The sequence below is a fragment of the Neoarius graeffei genome, chromosome 12, assembly GCF_027579695.1.
Source record: "Neoarius graeffei isolate fNeoGra1 chromosome 12, fNeoGra1.pri, whole genome shotgun sequence".
Lineage (NCBI taxonomy): Eukaryota > Metazoa > Chordata > Actinopteri > Siluriformes > Ariidae > Neoarius > Neoarius graeffei.
The window spans coordinates 12,734,805-12,747,190 of NC_083580.1; the positions used below are offsets into that span (position 1 = coordinate 12,734,805).

At 38.4% G+C, this 12,386-nt stretch overlaps 1 protein-coding gene across 15 annotated transcripts in view; it reads left to right on the top strand.

Moving 5' to 3' along the window:
* The window catches only part of cacna1bb (calcium channel, voltage-dependent, N type, alpha 1B subunit, b), a 320,447-nt gene that overhangs the window by 24,855 nt on the left and 283,206 nt on the right, over positions 1–12,386 (top strand). For 6 of the 15 annotated variants that reach the window (XM_060935536.1, XM_060935539.1, XM_060935537.1 and 3 more), the window contains exon 2: positions 6,905–7,044. The exons of the other annotated variants lie outside the window; for them this stretch is intronic. In XM_060935536.1, coding sequence (XP_060791519.1) covers positions 6,905–7,044 — 140 coding nt within the window. The remainder of the gene's footprint in view (positions 1–6,904; positions 7,045–12,386) is intronic. 15 annotated transcript variants of the gene reach the window in all.

Genomic DNA, 12,386 nt, shown 5'->3' on the forward strand with positions numbered 1-12,386 from the left:
TTTCTGCCTTCTTGAAAACTACAATGCTGAATTTCCATCTGTAAAAAAAGATTAGTTTCTGTTATCACTTATATTATAGCAGCTATAAACAGTCATTCTCTTTCCAATCACCTTTCTTTTTTTCTTTCTAATGAAGTTAAAAAGTTTAAAAAAAGCGCAGTTTGTACAAAAATGCTAAATAATTATCACATTCATATCCTTGCATAGAAGGTCCTGGGTTCGAGCCCCGGGGCCGGCGAGGGCCTTTCTGTGTGGAGTTTGCATGTTCTCCCCGTGTCCGCGTGGGTTTCCTCCGGGTGCTCCGGTTTCCCCCACAGTCCAAAGACATGCAGGTTAGGTTAACTGGTGACTCTAAATTGACCGTAGGTGTGAATGTGAGTGTGAATGGTTGTCTGTGTCTATGTGTCAGCCCTGTGATGACCTGGCGACTTGTCCAGGGTGTACCCCGCCTTTCGCCCGTAGTCAGCTGGGATAGGCTCCAGCTTGCCTGCGACCCTGTAGAAGGATAAAGCGGCTAGAGATAATGAGATGAGATGAGATATCCTTGCATAAAACATCACCACAATGATACAACAACATATTAGGGCCATTGTAAGTGACGCAGGGAAGCCATGGCCAAATGGTTAGAGAAACAGCTTTGGGACCAAAAGGTCACTGGTTTGATTCCCTGAACCAGCAGGATTGGCTCAAGTGACCTTGAGTGAGGCACCTAACCCCCAACTGCTCCGGCAAGTGTGGTGGCGTAACTTGTGTCTGATTAGCCAAAGAAAAACTGATGATGTGATTCAGTTTGGGCAATAACCTGGGCATAATAATAATAAATGTAAGTGGGGGAAAAATGGAGCTGAGGTGATGGGTAATATTCTGAGAATATTAAGAAAAAAAAAACCTCAGAAATTCTGAGATTAAGAAATCACAAATATATGAGGAAAATCTCTCATGCATCCTTCCTTCCTGGCTGCAGTACATTCTGGGAAAATCTCTTATTCATTTATATTGCGCCATCAAGGAAAAGGCTATATTTACTATAACTCTCAGCTCTGCTGTTTCACAGTAACAGAGATTTGGGCCGATGAGAAGAATCCACACACTGAACATAACAGGAAACTGCACTTGCACAATAATTATATGGTACATTCATAAACAGCTAAGATAAAAAAAGGACATGGATAAACAAACTTGTGTGCAGTTTACATATTTATCTCCTGTTGCATCCAGGAAGCACAACAGTCATGTGCTTCCTGGCTGCAGTGCATTCTTGGAAATGCAATTGAAATTCTCTTAGCACTTTATTATTTTATATTATGTGACTGAAGAGAAAAGATGACATTTCCTATAACCCTTGGCTCTGCCGTGGCATATGTGGTGTGATGATATTGATCCAATCTTGCAAAATGAAGCACTTTGGTTTCTTGACAAAAACACTATTTTTCCAAGTTTTTTTTCTCATAAATTTGTGGCTTTTTAATCTCAGAATTTCTGAGTTGTTTTTTACAAGTAAAATCATGACTTTTTAATCTTGGAATTTGTGACTTTGAGTCTCGGAATATGAGGTTTTTTCTTGCAAATTTGTGACTTCTTTATCTTGGAATTTCTGACTTTTTAATCTCAGAATATGAGTTCTTTTTTCTTTTAAATTCGTGACTTCTTTATCTTGGAATTTGTGACTTTTGAATCTTGGAATTTCTGAATTTTTAATCTTGGAATTTCTAATTTTTGAGTCTCGGAATATTAGTTTTTTTCTTGTAAATTTGTGACTTCTTTATCTTGGAATTTCTTACTTTTGATTCTTGGAACACGAGTTTTTTTCTTGGAAATTTGTATCTTTATCTTGGAATTTCTGGCTTTTGAATCTCAGAATATGAGTTTTTTTTTCTTGGAAATTTGTGACTTCTTTTTCTTGGAATTTCTGACATTTTTATCTTGGAATTTCTAACTTTTAAGCCTCGGAATATGATTTTTTTTTCTTGTAAATTTGTGACTTCTTTATCTTGGAATTTCTCACTTTTTAATTTTGGAATTTCTGGGTTGTTTTTTTTGGAATTTCTGATCCCCCCCCCCCAAATTTATGACTTTATAATCTTGGAGAATAGCCGATTTTTTTTCTCTTGTAAATGTACAACTTATTCTTGGAAATTCTGATTTTTTTCCTCAGAATATTACTCCCACTTTTTTTTTTTTAACCTACAGTGGCCCTAATATGCTGTCATACAATTACACATGCTTTTTATCTCATTTATAAAGTGTCCACTGCACATGTCTCTGTGTAAGTTGTTAACATATTAGATTGAACACATTAATATAAATCCGGCAGCAGGAACTACTGCCAGAACTGTTGTTACAGAAAATTAATCCTACTGGTACATAATAGATAGCAGTATATCTTTTCTCTGCTCCTCACATCAGTAATTAATTATTGTGCAAGGCTTCAGATTTGCCTTTGATGGATTGAGTTCGTTATTTGTGGAGTTGTAGACTTTCTACTTGGGGGAAAATATATTTCCAGGATTGTAGGAAAGTCTCTTGGCGGCGACAATGTGCAACTTTTTGTATTTTGATGATTGGATGACTTGAAATATGCAATTGTTGGCAGTGTTTTAACAGCAATTAAATGTACTATCAACAATTTTAAAGTCAGAACCATTCTTGGAATTGTTTTCCTCACATTCTGTCAGCTTTTAGGGAAACGCAGACAGGCGACAGGCATAAGCTGCCAAAACAGCTTCATTTTGTCTTGGCATTGATTGTACAAGTCTCTGGAACTGTACTGATGCCATGAGCACCATTCTTCCAAAAGATATTACCTCAGCTGGTGTTTTATATGATGGAGGTTATGAAAGCTAAGATGTTGAATTGGGTTGAGAGCTAATGACTGTAAATCATTATCATCCTCGTTAAATATTCAGTGATTTCTCAGACTTTGTGGGTGCAGGCGGAGTCATCCTGGTAGAGACCATTCCCAACTGAAGAGAAATGTAGGATAAAGTGATCAGTCAGAAAAGTTTTCTGTTGAATTGGAGTGAGTCTTCCCTCTAAGGGGACAAATGGATCGAACTATGCATGTAAAATACCACCCTCTGGTTTTTCCTTTAATTTGTCACCTATCGATGTATCCGTGCTATGTTCAGAACATCCACTTTCCTACTATTTTGTCCACTATATAGCGAATCAGCCATTTTGTTGTGCCATTCAAATTCTGAACTGTAAATTTTATTCACCATTCACCCACTAAAAATTGACACGGTGCAAATCAAAATGTAGAGTAAAGAAGCCATACCCTCCGTCAGCTGACTTAGACCATCATGCACTGCGGCCTTTTGCGCGAGTTGTAAAATTTTATGAAAAGATTTATTTATTTATTTATTTATTTATTTATCAATGTTGTGAAGAGATATGTCAATTACAATGTGTACTTATCCCAAAACAGCAATGTTAGCGTTCATGTTCTGGTATTTGTTTATTCGACAGAGATAATAATTACGAATATCCAGCGCAGAATTATATAGCAGTGTAACATCCCCCTAGTGTCTGAAAAGTATCAACAGCTGTCTACCCTATCTATTATGTGAGTGTTCTATGTAGCAAACACTATAGTGAGTGAATGACTGAGTGGACAATCTAAAAGGGATTTTCTTTCAGAAGCAGTTTCAAACAGAAACCCATTTAAAGGGACCCTCCAGCGGATTTACTCTTAAACTTATGTTAAGTAAAATTATTTGTAGATTTCAACAGTCAAAGATTCATTTTCGGAGAACAAATAGTGTTCTAGAAAAGTTAATTTATATTAAAATACCAGATGGGCCTCCGACAGAAGTGACGTATGCGATGATGTGGCGTAGTGGAAGCTTGGAGCAATTCGGCTGTTTATATCCTTCGCTTACATCGTGGTTTTGCTAGCAGACTTTGAACGAATCATCTAATGAAACACTTTCATCTCCCAACAAAGAACACTGGATAATCTTGTCTTCGAAGACAACTGTTTCTGTCTGGATTTCAACACTGGCTGGTTCATCTGTTTACACAGCAATATCCCTCTTTCCGGTCAATCCACGTTCCGATCACATAAATGAAAATGAAACTGAAACGACCATGAAATAAAACTTGGGAAATTTCAAATGAGTGAATTTCATGCAAAATGTTCTGAGTAATTCTTGTATCTGGAGTATAGTCGACCGTACCCGAAGCTCAGTCGAATGCGTTGTCTCTTGATCTGTCTGTGATTGTTTAACATCATTGTTTAACACATGTGTTTTTTATTTGTTACCTGCATTTTCATGGGAGAACAAAGTTGAAACTCGCCTCCCGGTGTTGTTGTCTCTGTTGCTGCTCAATATTGCATCGGCGGACTTTTGGAGCTGAACGATAGGCAAATATTGTTGGCACGGCTTTGTCTTTTATCTTTCTTTTTTATTCTGGAAGCCCCCATTAATCTTGCCTTTACTTCCGTCGAGTCATCGAAACAGGATGCTTCAAAATGTTCAGAGCATGAGTCGGGCACCGCAGGCAGGTTGTTTTGAGGTCTTCCGAAGGCATGAATCCATTTCTTGTGAATAGTCGGACGATTCTGGCCAGGTAAATGGTGAAACGATATCTTCTTGTCCTTTTTAACATCGTTTTGGCATTTATATGCTGCACAATAAGGCATATTTTACTTATTTAAAAAACGATACATTTGGTAAAAATACTTGTAAAACTAGCAAAACCACGTTGTAAGTGGAGGATATAAACAGCAGAGTTGCTCCAAGCTTCCACCACACCACATCATCGCATACATCACTTCTGTGGGAGGCCCATCTGGTATTTTAATACAAATGAATTTTTCTAGAACACTATTTGGTCTCCGAAAATGAACGTTTGACTGTTGAAGTCTACAAATATTTATAAGTTTAAGAGTAAATCTGCTGGAGGATCCCTTTAAAGCAAGAACCATTAACCATCCAAACAACCCCAAAGGAATCCTTGTATACAAGTTGGTTTTGCCTTGCACTTGCTCAAGGTTTCATATTTAGGCTACTTCTTCCTAAAGAACGTTCATTTTACAGTGGTGCTTGAAAGTTTGTGAACCCTTTAGAATTTTCTATATTTCTGCATAAATATGACCTAAAACATCATCAGATTTTCACACAAGTCCTAAAAGTAGATAAAGAGAATCCAGTTAAACAAATGAGACAAAAATATTATACTTGGTCATTTATTTATTGAGGAAAATGATCCAATATTACATATCTGTGAGTGGCAAAAGTATGTGAACCTCTAGGATTAGCAGTTAATTTGAAGGTGAAATTAGAGTCAGGTGTTTTCAATCAATGGGATGACAATCAGGTGTGAGTGGGCACCCTGTTTTATTTAAAGAACAGGGATCTATCAGAGTCTGATCTTTACAACACATGTTTGTGGAAGTGTATCATGGCATGAACAAAGGACATTTCTGAGGACCTCAGAAAAAGCGTTGTTGATGCTCATCAAGATGGAAAAGGTTACAAAACCATCTCTAAAGAGTTTGGACTCCACCAATCCACAGTCAGACAGATTGTGTACAAATGGAGGAAATTCAAGACCATTGTTACCCTCCCCAGGAGTGGTCGACCAACAAAGATCACTCCAAGAGCAAGGCGTGTAATAGTCGGCGAGGTCACAAAGGACCCCGGGGTAACTTCTAAGCAACTGAAGGCCTCTCTCACATTGGCTAATGTTAATGTTCATGAGTCCACCATCAGGAGAACACTGAACAACAATGGTGTGCATGGCAGGGTTGCAAGGAGAAAGCCACTGCTCTCCAAAAGGAACATTGCTGCTCGTCTGCAGTTTGCTAAAGATCACGTGAACAAGCCAGAAGGCTATTGGAAAAATGTTTTGTGGACGGATGAGACCAAAATAGAACTTTTTGGTTTAAACGAGAAGCGTTATGTTTGGAGAAAGGAAAACACTGCATTCCAGCATAAGAACCTTATCCCATCTGTGAAACATGGTGGTGGTAGTATCATGGTTTGGGCCTGTTTTGCTGCATCTGGGCCAGGACGGCTTGCCATCATTGATGGAACAATGAATTCTGAATTATACCAGTGAATTCTAAAGGAAAATGTCAGGACATCTGTCCATGAACTGAATCTCAAGGGAAGGTGGGTCATGCAGCAAGACAACGACCCTAAGCACACAAGTCGTTCTACCAAAGAACAGTTAAAGAAGAATAAAGTTAATGTTTTGGAATGGCCAAGTCAAAGTCCTGACCTTAATCCAATCAAAATGTTGTGGAAGGACCTGAAGCGAGCAGTTCATGTGAGGAAACCCACCAACATCCCAGAGTTGAAGCTGTTCTGTATGGAGGAATGGGCTAAAATTCCTCCAAGCCGGTGTGCAGGACTGATCAACAGTTACTGGAAAATGTTTAGTTGCAGTTATTGCTGCACAAGGGGGTCACACCAGACACTGGAAGCAAAGGTTCACATACTTTTGCCACTCACAGATATGCATATATGGGATCATTTTCCTCAATAAATAAATGACCAAGAATAATATTTTTGTCTCATTTGTTTAACTGAGTTCTCTTTATCTACTTTTAGGACTTGTGTGAAAATCTGATGATGTTTTAGGTCATATTTATGCAGAAATATAGAAAATTCTAAAGGGTTCACAAACTTTCAAGCATCACTGTCAGAAATAATCATCATTTGATTAAGTTTATCTCAGGGGAATTCTTTCAGAGATATAGCTTCAATTCAGTTTGCAAGCTTACTGATCTTTTGAACCTGTATAACACTTCATCTCCCTCATCACAAAGTGAGTCCATGTTTCTCAACCCGTTCTGCATTGCTCGTTTGCTCTCACACTATTTCTCCTTCAATGTTTCATTAAATTCTCCGAACGAAAACAGTAATCCCTCTTTTCACTTCCTCTCTCTTGGCAGGACGACACAGAGCACTACTTTATTGGGATATTCTGTTTCGAGGCCGGCATTAAGATCATCGCCCTGGGCTTTGTCTTTCACAAAGGCTCCTACCTTCGCAATGGCTGGAACGTAATGGACTTCGTGGTTGTCCTCACCGGGTGAGTCCACAGCCTGCGGATAGAATTCGGTGTGCTCGAGATGGATGGTTATCCATGTGGGCTGTGTGGTTATGAGTGTGTGCATGCGCCTACTTGCATATTTAGAAAGAAGTAACACAAGTAACATTGAGTGTTGATTGGATTCCATCTGCATTTCCGTAAACAATGCCTTCTGGTATCCTTGTTTGTTACTCAAAAAAACAGAAATGAAAGATGCTGAGAGACAAAACTCACAGTTTGCAGTTCGTGGAGTCACTGTATGCCAAAACAGTGGTAATAATAATATATTTATGCTATACTGGAATGGGTACTGCAAGTTGGCCAAGTGGTTAGCGTGTCTGCCTCTCAACTGGGAGATTGCGAGTTCTACCCGCGGTTGGGTCATACCAAAGACCATCATAAAAATGGTACCTACTACCATCTGGCAAGGCACGCTGCAATACAGATGTTAAACTCTCATGGTTACTGGAGGACCCGCCCCCCATTGTAACCCTAGCTGTATAGGCAAGAGGCCGAGGGCTATCGGAACAGAGATTGGAACTGCACCCATACGCATTAAAGAGTTGGTTAATACTGGGACAGGAGACTGCCTGGGAAGACCAGATTCTGGCGTGAGAGGGACCTTGGCTTTTGATACTGGAATGGATAGTTACTATTAATCTAAACTTTTTAGGTGTACACTTCCTTAAAATATTCATCAAATTGTATTTCTACATTCTGAGCGATTCACATAAAAAATTCCATAGTATTAAGTGATTAGATACTTGTGCCGGTGCTTCAGTGTCATATGGCATTTAATGTGATTGTCTTCTACTGCCTTTAAAAATGTTACATAAATATGACAAATTGGAAAAAAAAAAAGACGATGCTACTTCTTTGTACTTACAGAAACAAATCCAGCAAGGTGACACGTATACATGGCTCCATTTTTGTACCCTATGATTTTGGGATAGTGCTAATTCCTTACTTTGGAGGATTTTCCATGATGAAATTTGTGATGTGTGTATTAAAAAGACATATTCTTGCATAATCATGTCCTGGCGATAATAACATTCTATAAAGATTTGGAAATGCTATGGATCTTGTAGTATATACAGTGCTCAGCGTAAATGAGTACACCCCCTTTGAAAAGTAACATTTTAAACAATATCTCAATGAACACAAACAATTTCCAAAATGTTGACAAGACAAAGTTTAATATAACATCTGTTTAACTTATAACGCGAAAGTAAGGTTAATAATATAACTTAGATTACACATTTTTCAGTTTTATTCAAATTAGGGTGGTGCAAAAATGAGTACACCCCACAACAAAAACTACTATATCTCGTACTTTGTATGGCCTCCATGATTTTTAATGACAGCACCAAGTCTTCTAGGCATGGAATGAACAAGTTGGCGACATTTTGCAACATCAATCTTTTTCCATTCTTCAACAATGACCTCTTTTAGTGACTGGATGCTGGATGGAGAGTGATGCTCAACTTGTCTCTTCAGAATTCCCCATAGGTGTTCGATTGGGTTCAGATCAGGAGACATACTTGGCCACTGAATCACTTTCACCCTGTTCTTCTTCAGAAATCCAACAGTGGCCTTAGATGTGTGTTTAGGATCATTGTCATGTTGGAAAAGTGCATGATGACCAAGGGCATGGAGTGATGGTAGCATCTTCTCTTTCAGTATAGAGCGATACGTCTGTGAATTCATGATGCCATCAATGAAATGCAGCTCCCCGACACCAGCAGCACTCATGCAGCCCCACATAAGGACACTGCCACCACCATGTTTCACTGTAGGCACCATGCATTTTTCTTTGTATTCCTCACCTTTGTGACGCCATACAGTTTTGAAGCCATCAGTTCCAAAAACATTTATCTTGGTCTCATCACTCCAGAGTATAGAGTCCCAGTAGTCTTCATCTTTGTCAGCATGGGCCCTCGCAAACTCTCGGCGGGCTTTTTTGTGCCTGGGCTTTAGGAGAGGCTTCTTTCATGGGCGGCATCCATGCATGCCATTCCTCTGCAGTGTACGCCGTATTGTGTCACGGGAAATAGTCACCCCAGTTTGGCTTTCTACTTCTTTAGATAACTGCAGTGAACTTGCATGCCGATTTTCTTCAACCCTTCTCATCAGAAGACGCTCCTGTCGAGGTGTTAACTTCCGTGGATGACCTGGACGTCTCTGTGAGATGGTTGCAGTTCCATCTTTCTTAAATTTTTGTACCACTTTTGCTACAGTATTCTGACTGATAAGTAAAGCTTTGCTGATGATCTTGTAGCCTTCACCTTTGTGGTGTAAAGAAATAATTTTCTTTCTCAGGTCTTGTGTCATTTCTCTTCCATGTGGTGCCATTGCTGACAGCATGAAATGGGAAGGGGTTTTCTTTAAGTAACACCCTTTTATAGTCAACTGTCTGCTGGACACCTGTGTAATGACTAATTAGACTCACCTGTGATTGTATTCTTGTTAAATTAGACATTTGTAGTCTACAATTTAGCTTTGCTCCAGAGACTTTCAGCGGGGTGTACTCATTTTTGCACCACCCTAATTTGAGTAAAACTGAAAAAGGTGTCATCTAAGTTATATTATTAACCTTACTTTCACATTACAAGTTAAACAGATCTCATCTCATTATCTCTAGCCACTTTATCCTGTTCTATAGGGTCGCAGGCAAGCTGGAGCCTATCCCAGCTGACTACGGGCGAAAGGCGGGGTACACCCTGGACAAGTCGCCAGGTCATCACAGGGCTGACACATAGACACAGACAACCATTCACATTCAATTTAGAGTCACCAGTTAACCTAACCTGCATGTCTTTGGACTGTGGGGGAAACCGGAGCACCCGGACAACATGCAAACTCCGCACAGAAGGGCCCTCGCCGGCCACGGGGCTCGAACCCAGACCTTCTTGTTGTGAGGCGTCACTGCTAACCACTACACCACCGTGCCGCCCAAGTTAAACAGATGTTATATTAAACTTTGTCTTGTCAACATTTTGGAAATTGTTTGTGTTCATTAGATATTGTTTAAAATGTTACTTTTCAAAGGGGGTGGACTCATTTACGCTGAGCACTGTATCTAATTTTACTCCAGTTTATTGAGATGGCTGGTTTAGTTTCTTGATTGATTTACTGACTGTGTGATTGAGTTGGAGTTACTGTTACCACCCTGAAGTTGTTACCACAGAAATTTGCCAATGATTAGATAAATTTTTTATTTATTAAAGAACAATATATATTTAAGAGTTATTCCACAAAATTGAGTTGTACATGAGGCACGTAGCACAGAGTTCGCTATAAGCCATGTACAAGACTGAGTGAAATAACTGTTTTTTATTCTATCCACATTCACTGGATTTTGAGAAACAGAGCATTTTTATTTTTATTGTTTGCAAATTCGATAAATAAAAACTTTATCCAAAATGTCCGACAAAATCCTTTACCCTTAGAATGTAAACAAACTGGCAAAATGACAGTAGCAATTTGTGAAAAATGCTATAATAATAATAATTCTTGAAAAATAAAAAAGATATGTTCTTACCATCAAATACTTTCATTCCATATTTTGTTGCTTTTTTATTTTTGGGGTTTTGTTTTCGAGTAAAGTTTTTATTTCGTCCTTGGTTGGTTCAGGAATACGCTCTGCCATTTTGTTTTTCTCTACTCACAGTATATGAGCTGATATCCTAGTAGTAGATTAGCCAATCAGAGCACGCGATTGCTCATATCCAGTGAATGTGGATAGAATGATAGTTTTTATCTATTTATGAGGCATATAACAATATATCATGCGATGATAAATCATGATACAAATTTATAACAATTTGAATCAATGTAATAAAAATGAATCGTGATTATTTTCAGGCTGTGTAATCTCTTAGTTTTTCCAAACTCTAATTGTGTTGTTTAGACAGCAGAGGGCTCAGTAACATACAGGACAGCAAATGCACATGACTTCACCAAAGGCAGAAGTAACACAGCTCTAATATGACAAAACCACACGCGCACACACACACACACACACACACACACACACACACACACACACACACACACACACACACACAAAAACAGATCGACTGTAGAAACAGATTTAACAAGAAATTGGAGCTCTCTTTTTACAGGCTGCTGAATGATAAAGAAAAGAGAAGCAAATGGATGTAGGACAAATGTTCATAAGTGTTTATGAAGAAAAGGCCTATTTGTTCTTAACTTTTCCACTTTTAATAAAATGAATGTTTTATTTAATAGGCTATTATATTTTACTACAACCTTTACAAATGTGTGTAAATAATTATTGTTGATTTAAGAAAATTAAACAAAGGTTTTTATTATTATTATTATTATTGTTATTTTTGAACAAAATGAATATTTAAGTTGATAAAAAATAGGAAAATAAAAATTCCTTATTTGGTAATACACTTTTCTTAAACTTTTCTTTTTCAAAAATATCATGGGAAAATTGAATTTTGAACCCAGTATCATGAATTGAATCGAATCATGAATTGGATGAATTGTTACATGCCGGCCATTTATAGTTACATTTAATATTAATCTGACATCCCCAACACTTCCAAAGTTACTCTCCTCTAATAAAGATTATACATGCTGACTGCAGTCATCTGAAATTTAAAAAAAATTTTTTTATCGTGCATGGCATTTTCCTATGTCCCACAAGAACAATATCAAAACAATATTCTGCTGTGCTGAGGGTCGCTTTTTCTTCGTTTTGGGACCAAACATCCTACCTATTGAGGTAAACAGTATGGCTCTATGGAAACAGCCAAACGTGAGGAGCTTTAACTAATTAGCATAATTATGGAACTGGGTCACACCAAGATGGCGGCGCACGGAAAACATGGTGACTCTGCATCAACCTCTGAGAGTTTTGAGTCACAGGTATATAATTTGTGGTTAACACTCACGAATAGATCCGTGAAACAAAAGACAAATATATCTTTTCTCTGTTACTGCTTTTGTGTTCTCGTTTCTTTCTCTGTAAGATCAAAACATTAGGTGTATAACTCCATACTCACTACCGCAAAGTCGAGCCCATGCATTCTAAGGCTAAGATAGCTAAGTGCTAGCTAGAATTATTTAGTTATCTGTCTCGAAATAATGGCATGGCATGTCATCTAACCTTGATCTGTGTTGAAGTTGCACTCACGGGGCAGGCTTTCCTTTTCTTTTCCGCTAGCAGGAGAGCGGAGTCTGCCATGTTTGCCCACGCCAACTTGTTTTGGTTAAAAGTAGGTCAAACACGCCCCACGGTGGTCACATGGTATTGTTGCTCACTTGGTTTGGCGATCTCTGGAATCGTAAAATGCGGGACGCTGTTTATC